Raw genomic sequence first — 20,766 nt, 5'->3', positions numbered from 1 at the left:
TCCTTTCTTTTTTAAAAAATTAATTTATTTTTTATTGAAGGGATAATTGCTTTACAGAATTTTGTTGTTTTCTGTCGAACCTCAACATGAATCAGCCACAAGTGTACATATATCCCTTCCTGTCTGAACTTCCCTCCCATCTCTCTCCCCATCCCACCCCTCTAGATTGATACAGAACCCCTGTTTGAGTTTCCTTAGCCATATAGCAAATTCCTGCTGGCTATCTATTTAGGGTCTTTCCTCATAGCTCAGTCAGTAAAGAATATGCCTGCAATGCAGGAGACTCAGGTTTGATTCCTGGGTCGGGAAGATCCTCTGGAGAAGGAAATGGCTACCCACTCCAGTATTCTTGCCTGGAGAATCCCATGGACAGAGAAGCCTCGCAGGCTACAATCCACGGGATAGCAAGAGTTGGACATGACTTAGTGACTAAACCATCTATTTCATATATAGTAATGTAAGTTTCCATGTTACTCTTTCCACACGTCTCACTTTCTTCTCCCCTCTCCCCATGTCCATAAGTCTATTCTCTTTGTCTGTTTCTCCACTGTTGCCCTGTAAATAAATTCTTCAGTAGCATTTTTCTAGATTCCATATATATGCGTTATAATACGATATTTATCTCTTTCTGACTTACTTCACTCAGTATATAGGTTTTAGGTTCATCCACCTCATTAGAACTGACTCAAAGGCACTCCTTTCTATGGCTGAGTAATATTCCACCGTGTGTATGTACCACAACTTCTTTATCCATTCATCAGTCAATGGACATCTTGGTTGCTTCCATGTTCTAGCTATTGTAAATAGTGATGCAATGAACAGTGGGATACATGTGTCTTTTTCAATTTTGGTTTCCTCATGGTATATGCCTAGGAGTGGGATTGCTGGGTCATATGGTGGTTTTATTCCTAGTTTTTAAGGAATCTCCACACCATGTTCCACAGTGGCTGTATCAATTTACATTCCCACCAACAATGCAAGAGCATTCCCTTTTCTCCACACCCTCTCCAGCATTTATTGTTTGTAGACTTTTTGATGATGGCCATTCTGACTGGTGTGAGGTGATAGCTCACTGTAGTTTTGATTTGCATTTCTCTAATGATGAGCTGGTGATGGACAGGGAGGTCTGGTGTGCTGCGATTCATGGGGTCGCAAAGAGTTGGACACAACTGAGCGACTGAACTGAACTGAACTGAATGATGAGGAAGGTTGAGCATCTTTTCATGTGTTTGCTAGCCATCTGTATGTCTTCTTTGGAGAAATGTCTGTTTAGGGCTTTCTCCCACTTTTTGATTGGGTTGTTTGTTTTTCTGGTATTGAGTTGTATGAGCTACTTATATATTTTGGAAATTAATCCTTTGTTAGTTGTTTCATTTGCTACTATTTTAGCCCATTCTGAGAAATGTCTTTTCACCTTGCTTATAGTTTCCTTTGCTGAGCAAAAGCTTTTAAGTTTAATCAGGTCCCACTTGTTTACTTTTGTTTTCATTTCTGTTACTCTAGGAGGTGGGTCATAGAGGATCTTGCTTTGATTTATGTCATTGAGTGTTCTGCCTATGTTTTCCTCTAAGAGTTTTATGGTTTCTAGTCTTACATTTAAGTCTTTAATCGATTTTGAATTTATCTTTGTGTAAGATGTTAGAAAGTGTTCTAATTTCATTCTTTTACATGTAGCTGTCCAGTTTTCCCAGCACCATTTATTGAAGAGACTGTCTTTGCCCCATTGTATATTCTTGCTTCCTTTGTCAAAAATGAGGTACCCATGGGTACATGGGTTTATTTCTGGGCTTTCTATCTTGTTCCATTGGTTTATATTTCTGTTTTTGTGCCAGTACCATACTGTCTTGATGACTGTAGCTTTGTAGTATAATCTGAAGTCAGGAAGGTTGATTCCTCCAGCTCCATTCTTCTTTCTCAAGACTGCTTTGGCTATTTGGGGTCTTTTGTGTTACCATGTGAATTGTGAAATTTTTTGTTCTAGTTCTGTGAAAAATGCCATTGGTAATTTGATAGGATTGCATTAAATCTGCAGATTGCATTTGGTAGTATAGTCATTTTTATAGTATTGATTCTTTCTACCCAGGAACATGGAATATCTCTCCATCTGTTTATGTCATCTTTGATTTCTTTTATTAGTGTCTTAAATAGAGGTAGATGAAGAAGATCTATATATACTAAAGATTAATTGCAAGGGGAAAAGAACAGTAGAAAAAGCAAAGAAAGGAATAAATGCAGAAAAAATGATAATAGGTTTAAAAAAATAAAATTTAAAAAAAGAGAAAAGAAGAAAAAAAAAAAAGGAAAATTCCACAAAACTGCAAAAGCCCAATGTAGAGGCAGAGGTTTATAATAGCAATAAAAAAATGTGGCTGAGAAAAAAAAGAAATAAAAAAACAAGACTCAAGAGCTTAATTAGATTTCATAGTGCCAATAACCGACAACTACAACAGAGGGGGGAGAAAAAGGAAAAACAGAAAAAAAAATCCAAAAGAATCTATAGAACAAGTCAAAACATAAGAATAATAAATGTTTTTCTTGAGTCATTGCTGTCAAGAGCCCTTTCCCTTGCTGGGAGTTATAGGCCACCTCTCCTCACTAGGATGCCCTCCAACACTGTGCTGATCTACAGACCTGTTGTGGGGGTAGCTCAGATTCTAATCTGGTCCTGCTCCTGTGTGTTCTTGCCTCCAATGTCCACAGCTATCAGAACTAGTGTTTTTTCTTTTGTGGGAATGCTCAATGGCCTTTTATATATTCCATAGAGTCTGCCTAGTTGATTGTATGGATTTAACCTGCAGCTTGTACAGCTGGTGGGAAGGTTTTGGGTCTTCTTCCTTAGCCACGCTTCCCCTGGGTTTCAACTGTGGTTTTATTTCCACCTCTGCATGTGGGTCGTCCACTGGGGTTTGCTCCTGAGTCTGCCCTGGAGGGCTTGGGTTTGCCGCTGTGAGGGCCAGGTGTGGAGGTGGTGCAGCTGCTTAGGTCCCGGGGGTTCTGGCAGCACCAGGTACTCAGGGGGTTGGCAGCTGGGGCAGCAGGAAATATAGTGCTCTAGAAGGGTATGGCGACCAGTACTGGCCAATATGCTCCAGTATGCTTGCCTGGAGAACCCCCTTCCCTGACAGAGAAGCCAGGCAGGCCACAGTCTATAGGGTTGCAAAGAGTTGGACACGACTGAAGTGATCCTGCACGCATAGAGGCAAGATTTTTTTTGCCTGTGGCAGCTCTGCCCCAGTGAGAGTTGAGTGTGAAGGTTGTGCAGCTGCCTGGCTTGCGGGGATCCTTGCGGCGCCAAGTGTGCAGGGACATGGACTGCCTCTGCCCCAGGAGTTATGACCCTATCAGAGTCTTTTTTCTAGCCTCTTGTAGCTGGCAAACAGAAGGCGTCTTTGGCTAGTCTTTCTCGGTAGCTCTGACCATTCAGGCACTTAGGGGTCCTTAGGGGTCCTTCTCTATTGTTGGCAAGTCAGGCACATAGAGGGATCCCCCTGGCTGGCGTCCTTCTCTGTAGATCTGTGGTGCATCAGGCACTTAAAGGGGCCACCTGGGTAGGGTCCTGCTCTGTAGTTCGGTGAGTCAGGCCTTCGATGGGCCAGCCTCCCTATTGTTGAGCTTCAGATGCTGGTGTATGGGGAAAGAGAGGCTATGGTGATGGCTCTACCCCCTACACATGACTCAGCAGTATTGTCTTGCTTCCATGGCTGCCTGGCTTTCCTCCACAGGCATTTCCCACCACAATCTCCTCACTCACATCCTCTCAATCTGTCTCTCTGCAGTCAGCAGCAGCCCTCGACCTGGGATTGCTCCACAATCCCTAAACTCCGGCTCCCAGTCACTGCACCTTCCAGGGGACCTGCATCCCTGTCCTGGGTAAGTTTGGTTACGGCAAGGACTGTCTGATTCTCATTCCATTTAGGCTGCCACAGATTAGCTGTTTCACTCTCAGCCTTAAATGTTTCACCTCTGACTCAGACAATTGCCCTGATGTGGGGATAGGACCCCTGCCTCAGTTCCCCCATCCACCAAGGACAGGTCAAGTGCTACTAACCCTCCTGTTTTCCCCCCTAGTTCCTTTGTCCTACCAAGTTTTGTGTGGTTCTGTGTATTCTTTCCACTGGTCAGGCACTCCTGTCTGCTCTCAGCTGGTGCTCTGCATGCACTTCTGTGTCTGAAGGTGCATTCCTGATGCATCCGTGGAGAGAGATGTACTCCACATCCACCTACTCCTCTGCCATCTTGTTCTACCTTTCCTTTCTTTCTTCATGAATGAGGCTGTAATCTTTTTTTAAAGTTAGAAACCAATGCATTGAGGGGGGATTTAAAGGACAGGAGGTGATATCCCCACAAAGAGACTTGACAATTAATAAAATAGGGTCTTTAAGGGAACAAAATGTTTTAAACCTTTCGCCACTGTGTGGGAAATATCTTATTCCAGGAGACCAATGTGTCTGATTTTCATTATTAAAGTAAAACATCATAGAATCAAGCTCCGCATAAGAAGGACTTGCCTGGTGTTCACTTATTTATTCATTTCACTCAACAATTTCCAAGTCTTCGCTAAATGCTAGGCATCTTGGTAGCTGGTACCCAAAAGCAGTACTAAAGAAATAGTTCAACAAGCGAGCCTAAGGAAATATCAGTGCATCAAAGGTATCGGAACTATAGACATCACTACACATAAAGTACTCAGATACTTCCCAAGTCCTTTATGTTGACTCCACAACATTCAGAATCCACTGTTTCAGTGGAGCAGTCTTTGACAAACTATAGCCTATTGTTATCCAAAGGTCAAATGAAATAAGCCCAGTGGTCACAGTGTGCTGCCCACTCTGGGCTCTTCCCCAGACAGAGGACGCTGCTTGCCAGGCTGCCCTCACACTTGCTCCCACTTTCATCTCCTCCCAGCAGCCTTTCCCATATTTTGGGCAACTAGTCTCCTGTCTTATTTTTGAAAGACTTTGCATCTCCCAAGGCTGCTTCTTTAAGCTACCTTATGACTCCACCTTCCTCTTTGCGACTCACATAACCCTCTAAACTCTTATTCTGGTTTCCAGAGACTGTGGTTTTTGTTGCTGCTGTTGTTGTTTAGTCATTCAGTTGTGTCTGACTCTTAGCGACCCTATGGACTGTAGCCTGCTTGGCATGGGATTTTCCAGGCAAAAATACTGGAGTTGGTTGCCACTTCCTCCTCCAGGGGATCTTCCTGACCCAGGGATCAAACCCCACTCTCTGGGTCTCCTGCATAGCAGGCAGATTCTTTACTGCTGAACCACTGGGGGAAGCCAGTGGTTTTCTTTTGCCCCAGTCTCTCTATTATATAATAAATGGCTTGATGGCAGTGTCCAATCTGGCTTTGTGAGGTTTTTTAAAAATTTAAGCTTTATCAACTTTTCAAAACTAAAAAAAAGATGCCCTGAGAATTGGGGGCAGGAGGGAGACAGTAATAAGTCATTCAATAAATATTTGAGTTCCAAATATGTCCCAGACTAGGCTGTATTTCAAACTTTAAATGCTAAGCAGCCGACTCTCTGGTTTGTGTTTTTTAAGATACAATTTTGTAGAATAAATTTTGCTGAAAAGACCACAACATAGTATAGCAATAAAAATTTTCCTATAGATGTTAAGCTCTTTCCTTTTTAAGATGTTTTCTACACCTTTCTTTTTAAAATTTACTTATTTATTTTTGGTTGTGGTCAGTCTTCCTTGTCACATGCAGGCTTTCTCTAGTTTCAGTGAATGGAGACTGCTCTGCATTGTGGTGTGTGAGCTGCTCATTGCAGTGGCTTCTCTTGTGGTGGAGCCTGGGCTCTAGGCATGAGAACTTCAGCAGTTGCAGTGCATGGGCTCAGCAGTTGAGGATCGTGGGTTCTACAGCACTGGCTCAGAGTTGTGACACACGGACTTAACTGCTCTGTGGCACGCAGTATCTTCCCGGCCCAGGGATCAAACCAGCGTCCCCTGCATTGCAAGGTGGACTCCCACCCACTCGACCACCAGGGAAGCCCTAGAAAGTCTCTTAAATTACACCTAACAATCCACTTAAGTTTGGAAAGAAGATTTAGTAGTACAGTTGGTTCTTTCCTGCAATTAAGAGATATAACAGATTCATAACAATATCTTTTATGTTTTGCTGTTTGCTAAATATTTTACCTTTTTAAACTTTTTTTTTAAATGAAAAAGAAAAAATTGAACCACTCCTCTTTTTCTTCAGTTTCTAGAATCTGCTAAACAAGTAGGAACACTATAGAAAGGGGGCAATTGGAGAATACATTTGCTTCATTCCAAAATGTTATATTAATTAATTTTAAGAAATAAAGAGGGTATTGTTTCCTGACATTTATTATTAAAGTAAAAGATGACCAAGGCTCATATTTTGAAATGTATTACAGACTGTGCAATGCATTCCATGAGGCATAGCACACTCTAAAATCGGTTCATTTATAGTATATAGACGTCTCTAAAAGACGTCTTACTAATAAAATAGGCCTTTACTCAATTTGACTGCCAAACTGACTTACTTTGGCAAGGAAGCTTGGAACATTTTAAATTTTACAAACATTATCCTGTTTTAAAAAGTTAATTTTGACTACTTTAAGGAATGTAAAAATAAACCTTGGTTTCAGTGAAATCAAGATTAAATCCTACCAGACTTCTAAAATTAACTGTCATAATCAGATTATACAATTAGTATAAAGTATAAAGGCTCTGAGTCTTGGGGTTGGAGAGGCCCATTTATTCTCAACAACTCCCCTTTCCTCTTCCAAAAGGCAACTTAATGACCATCTTTCCTATTTGCTCTTTCCTGTAGGTTGATGGGGTAAAAAAAGATACACATTTCATAAATGAGAGTGAAAAGCAACACATCAGGTATTTATTTACATTGAGATTCAATAATAACCTGATTTCTGAAACAATATTAACAAAAATAAGTACACAAAGCAAAGAACAACGACAAAAACTTAAGGGAAGAAAATGAAAGGAACAAAAGCAGAAAGAGAAGAGAAAGGAGACTAATAATCTGGCTCTAGGCACTAGGCTTGGTTCTCGGGCTTCCCTTACGGCTCAACTTTAAAGAATCCAACTGCAGTGCAGGACACACAGGAGACGCAGGTTCCATCCCTGGGTTGGGAAGACCCCTTGGAGGAAATGGCAACCCACCCCAATATTCTTGCCTGGAGCATTCCATGGACAGAGGAGCCGGGTGGGCTACAGTCCATGGGGTCACAAAGAATCAGACATGACTGAGTGATGAAGCACACAGGCACTGTTACTCCCATTTTTATAGAGACAGAAATGAAAGCTGAGAGAGATGCAATATTTACTGAAGAGCACAAAGCTATTCAATGGTAGAGCCAGGATTCAAACATAGGGCATCTCTTCTAAAGTCTATGCTTTTCCCACCTCACGTTGTACAAGAAAGAAAGGAAGAAGGATTGAGCGAAGAAAAACGAGAGCTGTGATGTAGTAGCCATGATTGCTCCTAGAGGCTAGCTGTACTTGCTTATCTACTTTTCAGGAAAACTTTGTTTTTTGTATTTTAAATCCACGAATAGAAAGTGCAGGCAACTATAAATTCAATACACTGGCACTTTTGCCTCCAGATTGATCTGTAGTAGTTTTTATTAGACATTAACTGTGGCTTCTAGAAGATGTTGAAGGATATTGCTGACCTGCTACATTAAAAAAAATAATAATAATATGGGGCCTTAGACTTTCAGATTTTGTCATTTCCTTGTTATAAACAAAATACAAGCAACCATACTCCAATGACTTAGAATTATGTTGACCAAAAAGGGTATTCACTGTCAAATACTGCTGTTACTCTACATCATACATGCTCCACTTGTTGCCATAGAGGTTAAGAAGGGATTCCAGTTGCTTTAACAGAGTCAAGAAAGATAGTTTTCCAATAAATTTTTCTGCAATGATGGATGTGTTCTATATCTGTGCTGTCCGATATGGTGGCTACCATATGTGGCTACTGAGCACTTGCAAGGTGCCCAGTGTGACTGAAAAGCTGAATTGATGATCCTGAACAAAGACACCTGCCTTGCAGTCCTGGCCAGGTTATAATGTGTAGCAATTGTATATAAAGACAAATGACTGTTTAGCTATTAGTGGTGCTAGTGGTAAAGAACCCACCTGCCAATGCAGGAGACATAAGAGATGCGGATTTGATCCCCAGATTGGGAAGATCCCCTGGAGAAGGGCACAGCAATCCATGCCAGTATTCTTGCCTGGAGAATCCCACGGACAGAGGAACCTGGGCTACAGTCCACAGCGTCACAAAGACTCAGACACAACTGAAGCAGCGTAGCACACATGCACACAATCTCCCAATGGTAAGAGAGGAAAAGAGGGGAAAATGAATTTATAAAACAGTAGACAGTCTCGTTCTCCTTTTTTGTTAATATATAAACCCTGCTTGTGTCTCTGTAAAAGCACTGATATTTAACTTCTGTGCTCCAGAGAACAGAGCAGCTCTGCAGTCAATATTTGTTGATCAAAAAGGGCTGTCTATCTGAGGTCAACCCATGCTAAAATCTGAGCATCTTACCCTGTCCGCATTACCTCTACATTTTGGAAATTAGGACCCATGCTTGCAGTTTTTACCCCTGTCTCCAGCAATTAACACTTAGTATTTATTAAATACCTACTAAATAAGTAAGTAACTAACCTTGAAATTTCTCCACTCATTGCTCCAACATCTCAGAAAAGCCGTTTGAGTTGAGTCTGGTGATCTGGGCAAATCAGAGACTCCAGGATCTGTGTCAATGCCAAGTTCATGCTACACTGCTGATGAAGTGTTCAGAGGGGCTTTCGGTTCAAATTTCCTAGCTAACTAAAATAACATCATTGGCAGGCTTAGGGAAGGGGGAGGGTGGAGTGTTGCAGGCCAGGTGCAGCAAAGTAAGACCCTTCGGAAAATGGTGCTCAGGTCTATAATTTAACCCTGGACATTATGATACAACATACACAGAGGAACCAGATTCCAAGTGGTAGATTCTATCTCTTTTAACCAAATACAAGAATTCTCAGGTCTTACTTTTTAGGAAAAATTGTTCCCTTCAGTGATAGTAACTAATGTCCTTAGGGGAAACAAAAAGAAAACCTTGGAGAAAAGCGAATCTGAAATTGGAAAACTAATAAAGAACTCAAGGAGAAAGGAAATATAGGTTACAAAAATTATATAGTCACAATGTATGCAGAGGTAGGGACAATGTTTGTTTAACCTTTCAGGGGCTGAACTAATGGTAGGGTTCCATGGTCCCCCTCTGTGCCAAGTCTTCTTAACTCGGTATAGCCCTAATTCCTCCAGAGTGCCATGGGGAACATTCAAAGTGACCATCTGTCTATGAAATCACCCTCAGAGAAATAAAAATGCATTTGGCAGGCACCCAAAACTATCACAGGTTCCCTACCATGATAACGAGTTTATTGGTCATTGCCAAGTATCCTTTATGCAGCCCTCTGTGAACATCAGGAACATTTTTTGCAACACCAAATTAAAAGGTAAGTATAGTTTAGATTAGAAATCTTGTATGCTATTTTTGGATGCAGAACTCTGTATTAATTGTCATAATACCATTACCCTTTCACTTTAATATAGCAATAAGAAGATTCCCAAATGAATCATTCAAAACTTTGCTTCAACGAGCACACATGGAATGTGACTGGCTCCTGAGAGGTTTTTCCAGAGCTTTGAGGATAAAGAGCAGATCATTACCAGGCAGCCTTTTAGAGGACTTGACTGTACTCAGGATGTAAAATTAGGAAAAGCTGTCCCTCCTGACAGTACAAATGATCCCTTCACCCCGGCCACCCTGTTCTCCTTACTCTTCCTTACGTAGGCTTTTATTTTTGTACGCTTTCCCCTTCCAGGCTTCCCCACCACCTTCTGTGTTCTGCACTATGCAGGCAGTCCCTTTATCATTCCCGGTCACCCTTCAAGGGTCACTCAAGCTCTCTCTTGTCAGACTGTCCCTAACTTTATCAACCTACAGGGATCCTTCCCACTTCTGAACTCCTGAATGCTTTATTGTTTCTACTGCAAGCTAAACTTCTCATTATTATCAAACTTATCTTATTCTTTAATTCCCCTGGTGGGTACTGATAATCAGCTAGGTTTAGGACTTGTGGATATAGGCTCCGTCTCATGGTAGGGAGAGACTACTATCTGCCTTTTCAAAATTCTCAGTGTTCTCTGATAGAGGAATGGATAAAGAAGATGTGGTACGTATATACAATGGAATATTACTAAGCCATTAAAAATGAAATAATACCATTTGCAGCAACATGGATGGACCTAGAGATAGTCATACTGTCTGAAGTAAGTCAGAGAAGGAGAAATATCATATGACATCCCTTATATGTAGACTTTAAAAAGAAATGATACAAATGAACTTCTTTACAAAACAGAAACAGACTCACAGACTTTGAGAATGAAACTATGGTTGCCAGGAGGCAAGGATGGGGGCATAGAGAAACTGGTATAAACATGTACACACTGCTATATTTAAAATAGATAACCAACAAGGACCTACTGTATAGCACATGGAACTCTGCTCAATATTATGGATGGGAGGGGAATCTGGGGGAGAATCAATACATGTATATGTATGGCTGAGTCCCTTCGCTGTTCACCTGAAACGATCATATCATTGTTAATCGGCTATACCCCAATACAAAATAAAACAGTTTTAAAAAAATAATCCTGAGTGTTCTCAATTAGTCATATTATCAGCTGATTGATGGGCATGAGGATAGGAATCTATACATGAAAAAGCCAGAAGCTTTAAAACAAGATTAAGTTGAACTACTTAATATGTGGTGATAAATAGAATCAAAAGAGAATATACTAAATGTGACCCTTGCAATGATCTTAATCAGTCAGATGATTAACAGATAATTTTAAAAACAGCAAAAACACACACACGAGTGATTGACTATAATGAATCTCTTAGAAAGATTTATTACAGCTTAGAGAATTAAGAAACAATGAAAGATAACCTACTGTAGTACAGAAGGTGGGCAAAAGAGAAATGAGAATATGAACAACTGAAAAGAGGTGGCAAATGAGCTGGGATAAAATTATATTTTCTATTTGATTGGCTTTTTAAGACATTCTATGTGGCTTAAGTACTTTATAAACAAATAGCAACTTTAAAATACCAACCAGGTAGGTGCATTTGTAGGTGCAAAAAGGAATAGCAATTGAACATATCTGGGATCTTCCATCTATATATAATTTTACTACAAGGCTGACAACCTTTAAGATAATCTTAAAGTGATGTGAACATTCTATACTATTATCAAGTCAGAAGTACATCCCAAACATTAATTTAATATTTCATTAAGTATTTGAGAGTATCAATTTTTAAAAAAGCAACATGCAAGAAATCACAAAAAGAAAATAAAAAGATTTAGAGAATCAGCATTCCTGGTAGAGGAACAGCATCTAGAATCTTTGTTCTAATAACTATCCTAAAAGTGTTGGGTAGAGTAACTAATAAAAGGCAGCAAAGTATCACACAACATCCTCATTTTCAGCATTTCCTAGTTAGACCATCCTGTGTATTCTATCCCACACTGTCCTGCTCTTACATAGTAGCTATATCCACATCCACATTTGTTTCGGTGGATGTCTTCCTGATTTGGGAAGGACAGACACAGCACCTGGCTTAGTGCCTTGTCCATAGTACAATGCTGCAAATACATGCACGCTGGGCTGAGTCTAAATGCTCGTTTTCATCCTACGACCACCTCCAATAGTATCGTTACCCTCAGTGAAACTGTCATGTGTAACTCAGCATCCTTATTCTTTCAAGAAAGCTCAAAGGACAGTACTCTTCCATTGTTTCTACCCACTCTCAACGCCAGAAGCTTCGCTTGCTAAGCCTTCTATCCTCCCCATTTTAGTGACTGGCATCCCCATCTACCTGCTTAGTTGCTCAAACCAGAACACTGCAAGTTAGTTGTGATTCTTTCTCTTCCTCCCCCATAACCAGTGGTTCACCAAACCTACTAGATTCTACCTCATAAATCTTCCTAGTGTGAAATTATTTCTAAATCTGGGATAAAGTCATCACCTTCTCTCACGTGCAAAAAGGCTTCTAAAGGTCTTTCTCTCTACGACAGTCTACTGACCCAGTTCAATCTACTCTCCACAATGCAGGTTACAGTCTTCTCTAAAATATGAATCTGAATTATTTTCTGCTTAAAAATCTATAATGTCACACCCATTAGTATGGCTATTATAAAACAATTAAAAACAAACAGAAAAGAACAAGTGTTGGCAAGGATGTGCACAGCAGCTGTGGAAACAGTGTAGTGGATTCTCAAGAAGTTAAACATAGAATTACCACATGATCCAGTAATTAACTTCTGGGTATGTAACCAAAAGAAGTGGAAGCAGGAACTCAAACAGGTATCTGTTCACCCATGTTCAGAGCAGCACTGTTCACAATTCAAGTGTCCACTGACAGATACGTGGATGAAAATAATGTGGTATATACATACAATGGGGTATTAATCAGCCTTTCCAAAGGAGAAAATTTTGATACATGCTACGACTTGGATGAACCTTGAGGACATGATGCTAAGTGAAATCAGTCACAAAGGAACAAATACTGTATGATTGCATTCATTTGAGGTACCTAGAGTGGCCAAATTCATGGAGATAGAAAGTTGAATGGTGGTTGCCAAGGGCTGGAAGGGAAGAAGGGGAAATTACTGTTTAATGGGTATGGAGTTTCAGTTTGGGGAGATGATGGATGTTCTGGAGAAGGGAGAGTAGTGATGGTTGCTCAACAACGCGAATGTACTTAATGCTACTGAACTGTACTCACAGGAATGATTCAAATAATACATTTTATGTTCTGCATATTTTTTTCACAATAAAAAAGTCATGCACACACAAACATCCACACTGCCTCTCACTGGCTCAGGATACCGTCCAGAAATCTCAGGTGATTCACATGCCCCTCAGGATTTAGGCCCAGTGCACCCCTCCCCTTGCTAGTACACTTTCTTCTCCGGCGCCTAGTCATACTCAACCATGCTGGAGTTGGGTTCACACTACTTCGTAAGTCTTTACACAGACCATTCCCACTGTCGACCAGACCACCTCTTCTCCATTTGTAACATTTTCCTTTTTCATCCCTTCTTGGCATCTCTTATCACAATAAGAGATAAGAGCTTCCAGTAGCTGCCTGTTTGCTTTCCTGTCTCTGTCCCTACTAGCTTACAGTTTTACGAAGGGAAAAAAAAGTCTCATCTCATTTGGAATTATGTCTTTGGTGCCTGGCACACATAAATATTCAGTAAATACTACTGATTATATACATGTTAAATACATAAATGTAGCAGATAGGGAAGAATTTCTGGAAGCACATATTTTACAATAAAGTATGTAATATACACAACTGGACACACACCATTCCTTCACAGGCATCTTAAAAAAAGTCTATGTCTGTTACAAACAGTTCATCAAAAGGTTCAAATTCTTGAGATAAAATTCTTATATGAAAAAAATTTCACGTAATATTCCAGTTTCTTCTACAGTTTTGCCTGATGGGCAAATATGGTACTTCTAAAAAGTTAGTTTGTTTTTTTTTAATACCATTCTATTTAAAGTCATATGCATATAGGGCTTTCATGCCTTTAAAATTAGATCATTGAGAAATGTTAAGTCAGAATCCTGAAAGTACTGATATGTCTGTCATGTTGAAACAATTGGTTTCTTGCCCATTGTTCTACTATTTTGTGACAGTTTTTAAAGGAGGGATCAGCTTCAAAATATCATCTCACATCCTGAAACCATATAATTTATGGTTCTAAAACATCAATATTTATGACCATATAATTTTTAAATTAATCACTTATACTGTTTCATTCAAAGTGGAAAGAGTCTGAAACTAGCCATGCTGCGCAATGCTGTCAGGACCAATCTTCTAAGAAATGGCTTTGGTGAGTGCTTTCACCATAGTTCTATAAACTAAAAGAGTCTCGCATCTGATAGGAAAAAACTATTCAGCAACTGCAGAAACACGCTGCAGAGGATCCCCATGCCCTCCCTCCCATCCCTTGTCCTTCCCCAATCTTTCTCTTCCTCTCTTTTCAAAGGACTGAAACCAGATAATCTCAGCAGCATCTAAAACCTGATACAAGTGAAAAGTATTTATCACTTAATCCCTGTCTGGATGTGATTTTTTAAAAAATTGAGATATAACTGACATATAACATTAGTTTCAGGTGTACAACATAATGATTCGATATTTGTATATACAGCAAAATGATCACCACATTACGTTTGCTTACCATCTATTACCACATATTTACAAATTAATTTTCTTGTGATGAGAACTTTTAAGATCTACTGTCTTAGCAACTTTTAACTTTACAATACGGTATTATTAACTATGGTCACCACCCTGTACATTACATCCTCATGACTTATTTATTTTAGAACTGGAAGTCTGTACTCCTTTACTTACAAGTGAATTTGCTATCTGCACACAATGAATTACTGCTCAGCAATAAAAAGGGAAAGTAACACACATAGCAGTTAGGTAGTCTCAAAAATGTTGAGTCAAAATTGTCAGATAGAAAAGCGTACCTATTGTATGATTCTGTTCATATGAAGTTTTAAATCAAACAAAATAATCTATGGTAACAGAACTCAGAACAGTGCTTCTGGTGAAGAGAGAAGGAATGGCTAAGCAGTGGCATAAAGGAACTCTCTGGGGTGACAGAAATGTTTTACATCTGACCGAGGTATGCCTTATACTACTGTATACATTTGTCAAAGCTGATCAAACCATACACTTAAGATATATGCATTTCCCTGTATAAAAATCATACCCTAATTTTAAAAGAGAATGTCCTCTTCTAGCTCTTTTAACAACCAAAAAATATAATTCTTGGTCTCTGTTAAGTACTTAGGATTTTATAAAATATGTTATGATTGCTCACCTGCAGTATGTGTGACTTTAAACTTACTCATGGAAAAAAAAAGCTGGAAAGCATATATCAGAGAAGTCACGGCGGGAGATAGGAAGGAGAACTGGCAATGGCAGAGATTTTCTAGTATTTTTCAACCTACCAGATCTGAACATGCTTTATTTTACAAAACACATTTTTTTTAAAGTCCTATGCTACAGATTTATAGGTCCTACCTGCTATGAAAGAAACTGTTTCTTTTGTATCATCTCAACATATTACATAATCAGCCAAACGATTTGAATAGAAACTGTGAGTACAGCCATAATGAAGCATCTGGTTTTATACTTATTTTTCATAAATGTTGATCACTATCAATAGCAGCAAATAAAGACTCCTGTTTAGGCAGCCTCATCACAAATATATCCATCTCCCATGTTTAATAATAGAAATTACTGACAATAAATCTTTTTACTGAACTTTATACTTCAAGGCCTAGCAGGGCCACCTAACCAGCTCACCAACAGGAAAATAAGGAAGAGAGGGTTTAACTGACTAAGAAGTCACCGGATAAAACAGATAAAATAATACTTCATTTACATTTTAACAGCCTTCACACAATCCACAAAGTAAGCAGTTTCATTAATTCCCTTTTCCTGATACATTCTTCTCTCCTCCTTTTGGAGAAATCAACACAAGCAATCACATTCACATGGAATTAGTTGAATGCTAAAGCCCAGCAAACCTTGCGGACCACTCACCTGATGTTGGCTATGTGCTGCGGCACATGCTGATGCTGAAAATGGTCAGGCCACGGATGATGCAGGCAGAAGGATGGAGAGGGCTGAAGACAGCACGTTGTCTGATAAACAGGTGAATGGTTTGGACAGAGAGATGCAGAGTACTCTGAGTGTGGCTGCATGCAACACGAGGCCAAAGCAGGAGATGCTGCAGGGCCAGCCTCGGGATGGCACTCTTGGTGACTGTCATGGGGAGTCAAAGGGTGATGGTATGGGCAAGGATGGCAGCACTGGGGTAACACCGGAGGCGTTCTTTGGTTGTCTAAAGGCAGAAAGGATGACTTAACGGTGCCATTAACTTGCAGGCATCCATTTGGACTCACTTTTGTTCTGGGTGCTTCTTTGGGTGCGAGCTGCTGGGCTGCAGGGTCTCCATCACAGGGGGTGAGGGGAGTAGGCGTGGTAGCACTGGTTGCGATGCTGCCATTGCTCAGAACCATAAAATCGCTGTTTCCGTTGCTCATAGCCATGCTCCAGTTTCCTGACCCTAAGAAAGAAAACAGTATAAAATCAACCACTTACAGTCAGACAATTATGTAGAAAAGACAGGAAAAATATTTTTAAATAGCTCTTTGAAAACAAGGGTTCTTGCAGGAGTTGTGAAAGCATTAGGGGAAGCCCTACCACTTGTGCAACAGAACTAGCTGGTAAGTTAGCCCTCCTCTTCTCTCCTCCCAGCCACACCAGGCAGAACCCTCTCCTGTCCCATTGACCACTTCCTCCCTGTGTGCTTAGTTGCACAGTCATGTCTGACTCTTTGCAACCCCATGGACTATAGCCCACCAGGCTCCTCGGTCCATGGGGATTCTCCAGGCTAGAATACTGGAGTGGGCTGCCATGCCTTCCTCCCTGCCCCACCTCTTATTTTCAGTATCTATCCATCTTCTCTCCTCATCCTAGATGTGAAAATCATCAGTTAAGAATCAGAACATTTGGGGATTTCTCTGGTGGTCCAGTGGTTGAGAATCCACCTTACAATGCAGGGGATGTGGGTTCGATCACTGGTTGGGGAATTCCACATGCTGCAGGGCAACTAAATCCATGCGCCTCAACTACTGAGCATGCTCTGGAGCCTGCGAGCCACAACTAAGACAATATGTAATCAAATAAATTAAAAAAAAAAGAATATTTTTAGGATGGGGGTGGGGAGGTGGTAGAATAGAGAGGGGATACCAATATCATTCTTTAGCTTTTCAATAATATCATGCTTGAGGTGTTCTGATACAGAAACAACAGGCAAAATGAAGGGTGAGGGTGATTATTTGTGAGGGGAATTAGTTGTGTGGGTTAAGATAATGTGAATAATCTTAAGAATGTCTTACATCTTTTAAAAATGTCAAGGAAATATGATATTCCGTCTATGTCACTTAGGTCTTAGAATAAAAATAAGCAAAAGAAAATAGAAGCTAATCAGCTAAGCTAAGAATTGTGGCCACCAAGATATCAGATGCAAAAGTTTTATCCCCTAAACCAACAAATATAATGCTAAAAAAATAATAAACATAAGTTGTCGTGATCTTATTAACTTGTTTTCTATGTTATGTCCTATAGGATAGTATTGCTTGCACATAAGAAAAATAGTACTATGGCTGGGATTTGCTTCAAGTGAGATTTTTAAATTAATTTTTTCCCCTCTATCAAAGGGTCCAGGCCTTAAATATAGAGGAAAAATTAATCTTCAAATTACCAGTAATATTTTTTTCTGCCTGGTCAGCAAACGAAAGCAAAAACAACCTTCTTTCTTACTTTACCACCTTCTGACCAACACACATACAAAAGCTAGAAATGCAGTAAGAAAAATGGATCATCAAATGCTATTGGTTCATCAATGCTATTTGACCTACACATGATGCCAAGAATAAAAAAGAAAACCATTGTTTGGCTCACTAACCCTCTGGCATAGCATTCTTCAGAGTAGACAAAACAACTTCAGGAGAAATCTCTCTCCAGTCCCTCCCCACCTCTGGCAGACACACAGGTACCAGAAGAAATCATCACCCATGAGGACGATTCCTATGCATATTTTCACCCAGATTATAAACTACTCAACAGGGACCTTTCTGAGCAGAGAATGCCAGAACAACGCATGTTTCAATCTGAATACTAATACCCAGAAGATACTCTTTGTTGTTGTGGTTGTTCAGTTGCTAAGTCATGTCCAACTTTGTGACCCCATGAACTGCAGCACACCAGGCTTCTGTGTCCTTCACTATTTCCCTGAGTTTCCTCAAACTCATGTCCATTGAGTCAGTGATATCATCCAACCATCTCATCCTCTGTTGCCCCCTTCCCCTCTTGCCCTCAATTTTTCCCAGCATCAGGGCTTTTTCCAATGAGTCAGCTCTTTGCATTAGATAGCCAAAAGTATTGCAGCTTCAGCTTCAGCATCAGTTCTTCCAATGAATATTCAGGGTTGATTGCCTTTAGGATTGATTGGTTTGATCTCCTTGCTGTCCAAGGGACCTTCAAGAGTCTTCTCCAGCACCACAGTTCGAAAGCATCAATTCTTTGGTGCTCAGCCTTCTTTATGGTCCAACTCTCAATCCATACATGACCACTGGAAAAACCATAGCTTTGACTAAACAGACCTTTGTTGGCAAAGTGACGTCTCTGCTTTTTAAAACACTGTCTAAGTTTGCGCAGCTATTCTTCCAAGGAACATCATTGTTCAGTTCAGTTCAGTTCAGCTGCTCAGTCGTGTCTGACTCTTTGCGACCCCATGATTTTAGTGGAAAAGATAAAACATTTATAAATATCAAACGTATATATAAATCAAGTAGATGCTACTTCTCTCAGCAGCCTTACCGTCACTTTTGAAAAGTGGTCTGCTAGTCCCAAGTTCCTATTATAATGACCACTGAGAAAGATTTTGAATTGTAGTAAAATGCCCTGTCCTTCAGTTAAATCACTCCGGGTATAAATACCCACTAAAAAACATTCAAATGATATCCCCAACACAGAGCATTTGTAGTTAAAGGTATTCTCCAACTAGTGGGAAGACACAGTGTAGATAAACTGGTTAAGAGCCCTAAACTGATCCTGGAGACACAGACTAATTTTCTATCACTTTCTTAATCTGCCATCTCAGCAAGATCTGCTCCCTTAAGTTTCCATTTACTGAAAGATATATCCTTTCTTCTGTTGTTAACAAAACAAAAAGCTGTGTGCAAATGTTCTGAAAATGATAAAACATACTAATCAGGGGCCATCTAAAAAGGCATTGGACTTCATGAAAAGTTAACTGAAATTTAAGATGTTTATATTCACGGTTAAGTGAAAGACCACCTAGAAAATGTAAGAAGTAATCACTTGATGAGATAAAAATGTAGTCATTTCTCAGCATCAGAAACTCTCGTTGTACAAATGCTCTAGAGAAATCACGGAAGGCACATGCTTTCTCTTGCCTTTACCCGTGACTCATGTTCCCAAGACTCCTCTACGGACCTCAGCCAAGCTACTGGCGCTGATGAGATCTGCTGAGAAAATCAGGACCTCCTCTTGGCCCTTTTATCAAGACAGACAGAATAGGAATACGCTTTTTTGGGTCTGTTGGTTTGGGTTCTGACCATACTAGGTGGGTTAATATCATTTCAGAGAGTCTATTTTGGTTTAATTCAATCACTCCTACTGCCGCTAATCATAGGTATCAGGTGAGTTAGGCTAGGGAGAAGTATCTAACAAAAATCCTCAAGGTTCAGGTGAAACTGACTTTCAGACAGAGTGACCTCAACCCTGAATGCTCGTGAAAGTACCCTGAGGCCCCCTCTAGATGATCCAAAATGTCTCTGTTTCCCTGTCTTCTCATTGACTCTATTTCTCATCAGGAAAAATAATTTCTCTTTTTCTGTGTAACAAGAATGACAGCTACCATTCTCTCTTATTTTTATTGCCAAAGCATCATTTTGTAGTTACATAAGAGTTATATAGATTTTTGCAGGTCAGCCAAGGGACCTAATCACGATTTATAACATTTTTTCCCCCCGGTGTGGTAAATTGCAGTTCAAGTGCCAAATAACTTACTTACAAATGAACTTTTGGAACATAACTTGTTTGGTAACTTGGAGGCTTCTTGTAATGAAGTAGGTATGAGTGGATAGTAAAGAATAATTGAACTGTGACTTTGGTTTGTATTTGAAGTAACTCACATGAGCTTTCTAAGATTCAGTTTCTTTAAGCATAAACTGGGAACAATCAAATTGACATATAAATAAGCTGCAGATTATAAGTTAAAAATGATGAAAAAGCAAAAGCTGGCACAAATTGTTCTCAGAAATGTTTACAGATTAAGTTCAATTAATGTATCTGTGTAAGAATTCAGGTGACCAGGACAATGGCAAAATTTCCATCTAAAGTCAAGAGTTGACTTTAAGGCCACAAAGAGAAAGACTTTGTTTCTTTAGAACTTTCACTGAAGTTTTTTCACCGAAACAAGTGAAAAAAAAATTGATCTCAGTCAGAAAGAACAGTGAAAGTGATGAGCTAGAGGAAGATTCAACATTATAAAAAGGAACTATTGTGACAAATATAATGCTATGTGATTACAAATGCAGTGACAGTTATTATTTACAGTGGAAGTTTAAAATAAGTCTTGGATCAAATATAATGAATGGTTTTGCCATACATTGACATGAATCCACCAATACAGTATTATAAACTAAAATAAAGTAAAAATAAAAAGTTAAAAAAAAAAACAAATATAATTAATGACTTTAGAAGAGCTATGTTGAAATCACCTGTTTTCCCCAGGGCCATAACACACAGGGATTGCCAAAAGAAAGCTATTCTTGAGGCTCTGGCTTGAGATGTGGTGAGGCCCAATAGCCAGTATTTTAGTGTATTTCCTGTTGTTCATGAGAATAACAGGCCAATATCAATATATCCAAAGCCACTAATCTCACACCTCCTATTTCAACCTTTCTACTAGCATTTTTATATTCTGAGTGCTTTATCGGTTCTGAGGCTTATAAGGCCTTGGGCCAAGGACCATCTTTGGATTATATTTTAAAATTTAAGATTTTTTTTTCTT

At 39.7% G+C, this 20,766-nt stretch overlaps 1 protein-coding gene across 1 annotated transcript in view; it reads right to left on the bottom strand.

Annotated features, from left to right (window-relative positions):
* Positions 1 to 16,210, bottom strand: part of DISP1 (dispatched RND transporter family member 1) — a 59,210-nt gene extending 43,000 nt beyond the window's left edge. The window contains exon 1 of the mRNA XM_068986453.1: positions 15,702 to 16,210. Within this exon, the coding sequence (XP_068842554.1) occupies positions 15,702 to 16,210 (509 nt within the window). The remainder of the gene's footprint in view (positions 1 to 15,701) is intronic.
* Between the last annotated feature and the right edge of the window lie 4,556 nt (positions 16,211 to 20,766).

This window comes from Capricornis sumatraensis, chromosome 14 (genome assembly GCF_032405125.1).
Source record: "Capricornis sumatraensis isolate serow.1 chromosome 14, serow.2, whole genome shotgun sequence".
Taxonomy (NCBI): Eukaryota; Metazoa; Chordata; class Mammalia; order Artiodactyla; family Bovidae; genus Capricornis; species Capricornis sumatraensis.
The sequence above is the reverse complement of the archived record's forward strand: the minus strand, read 5'-3'. Positions and strand labels throughout refer to the sequence as shown.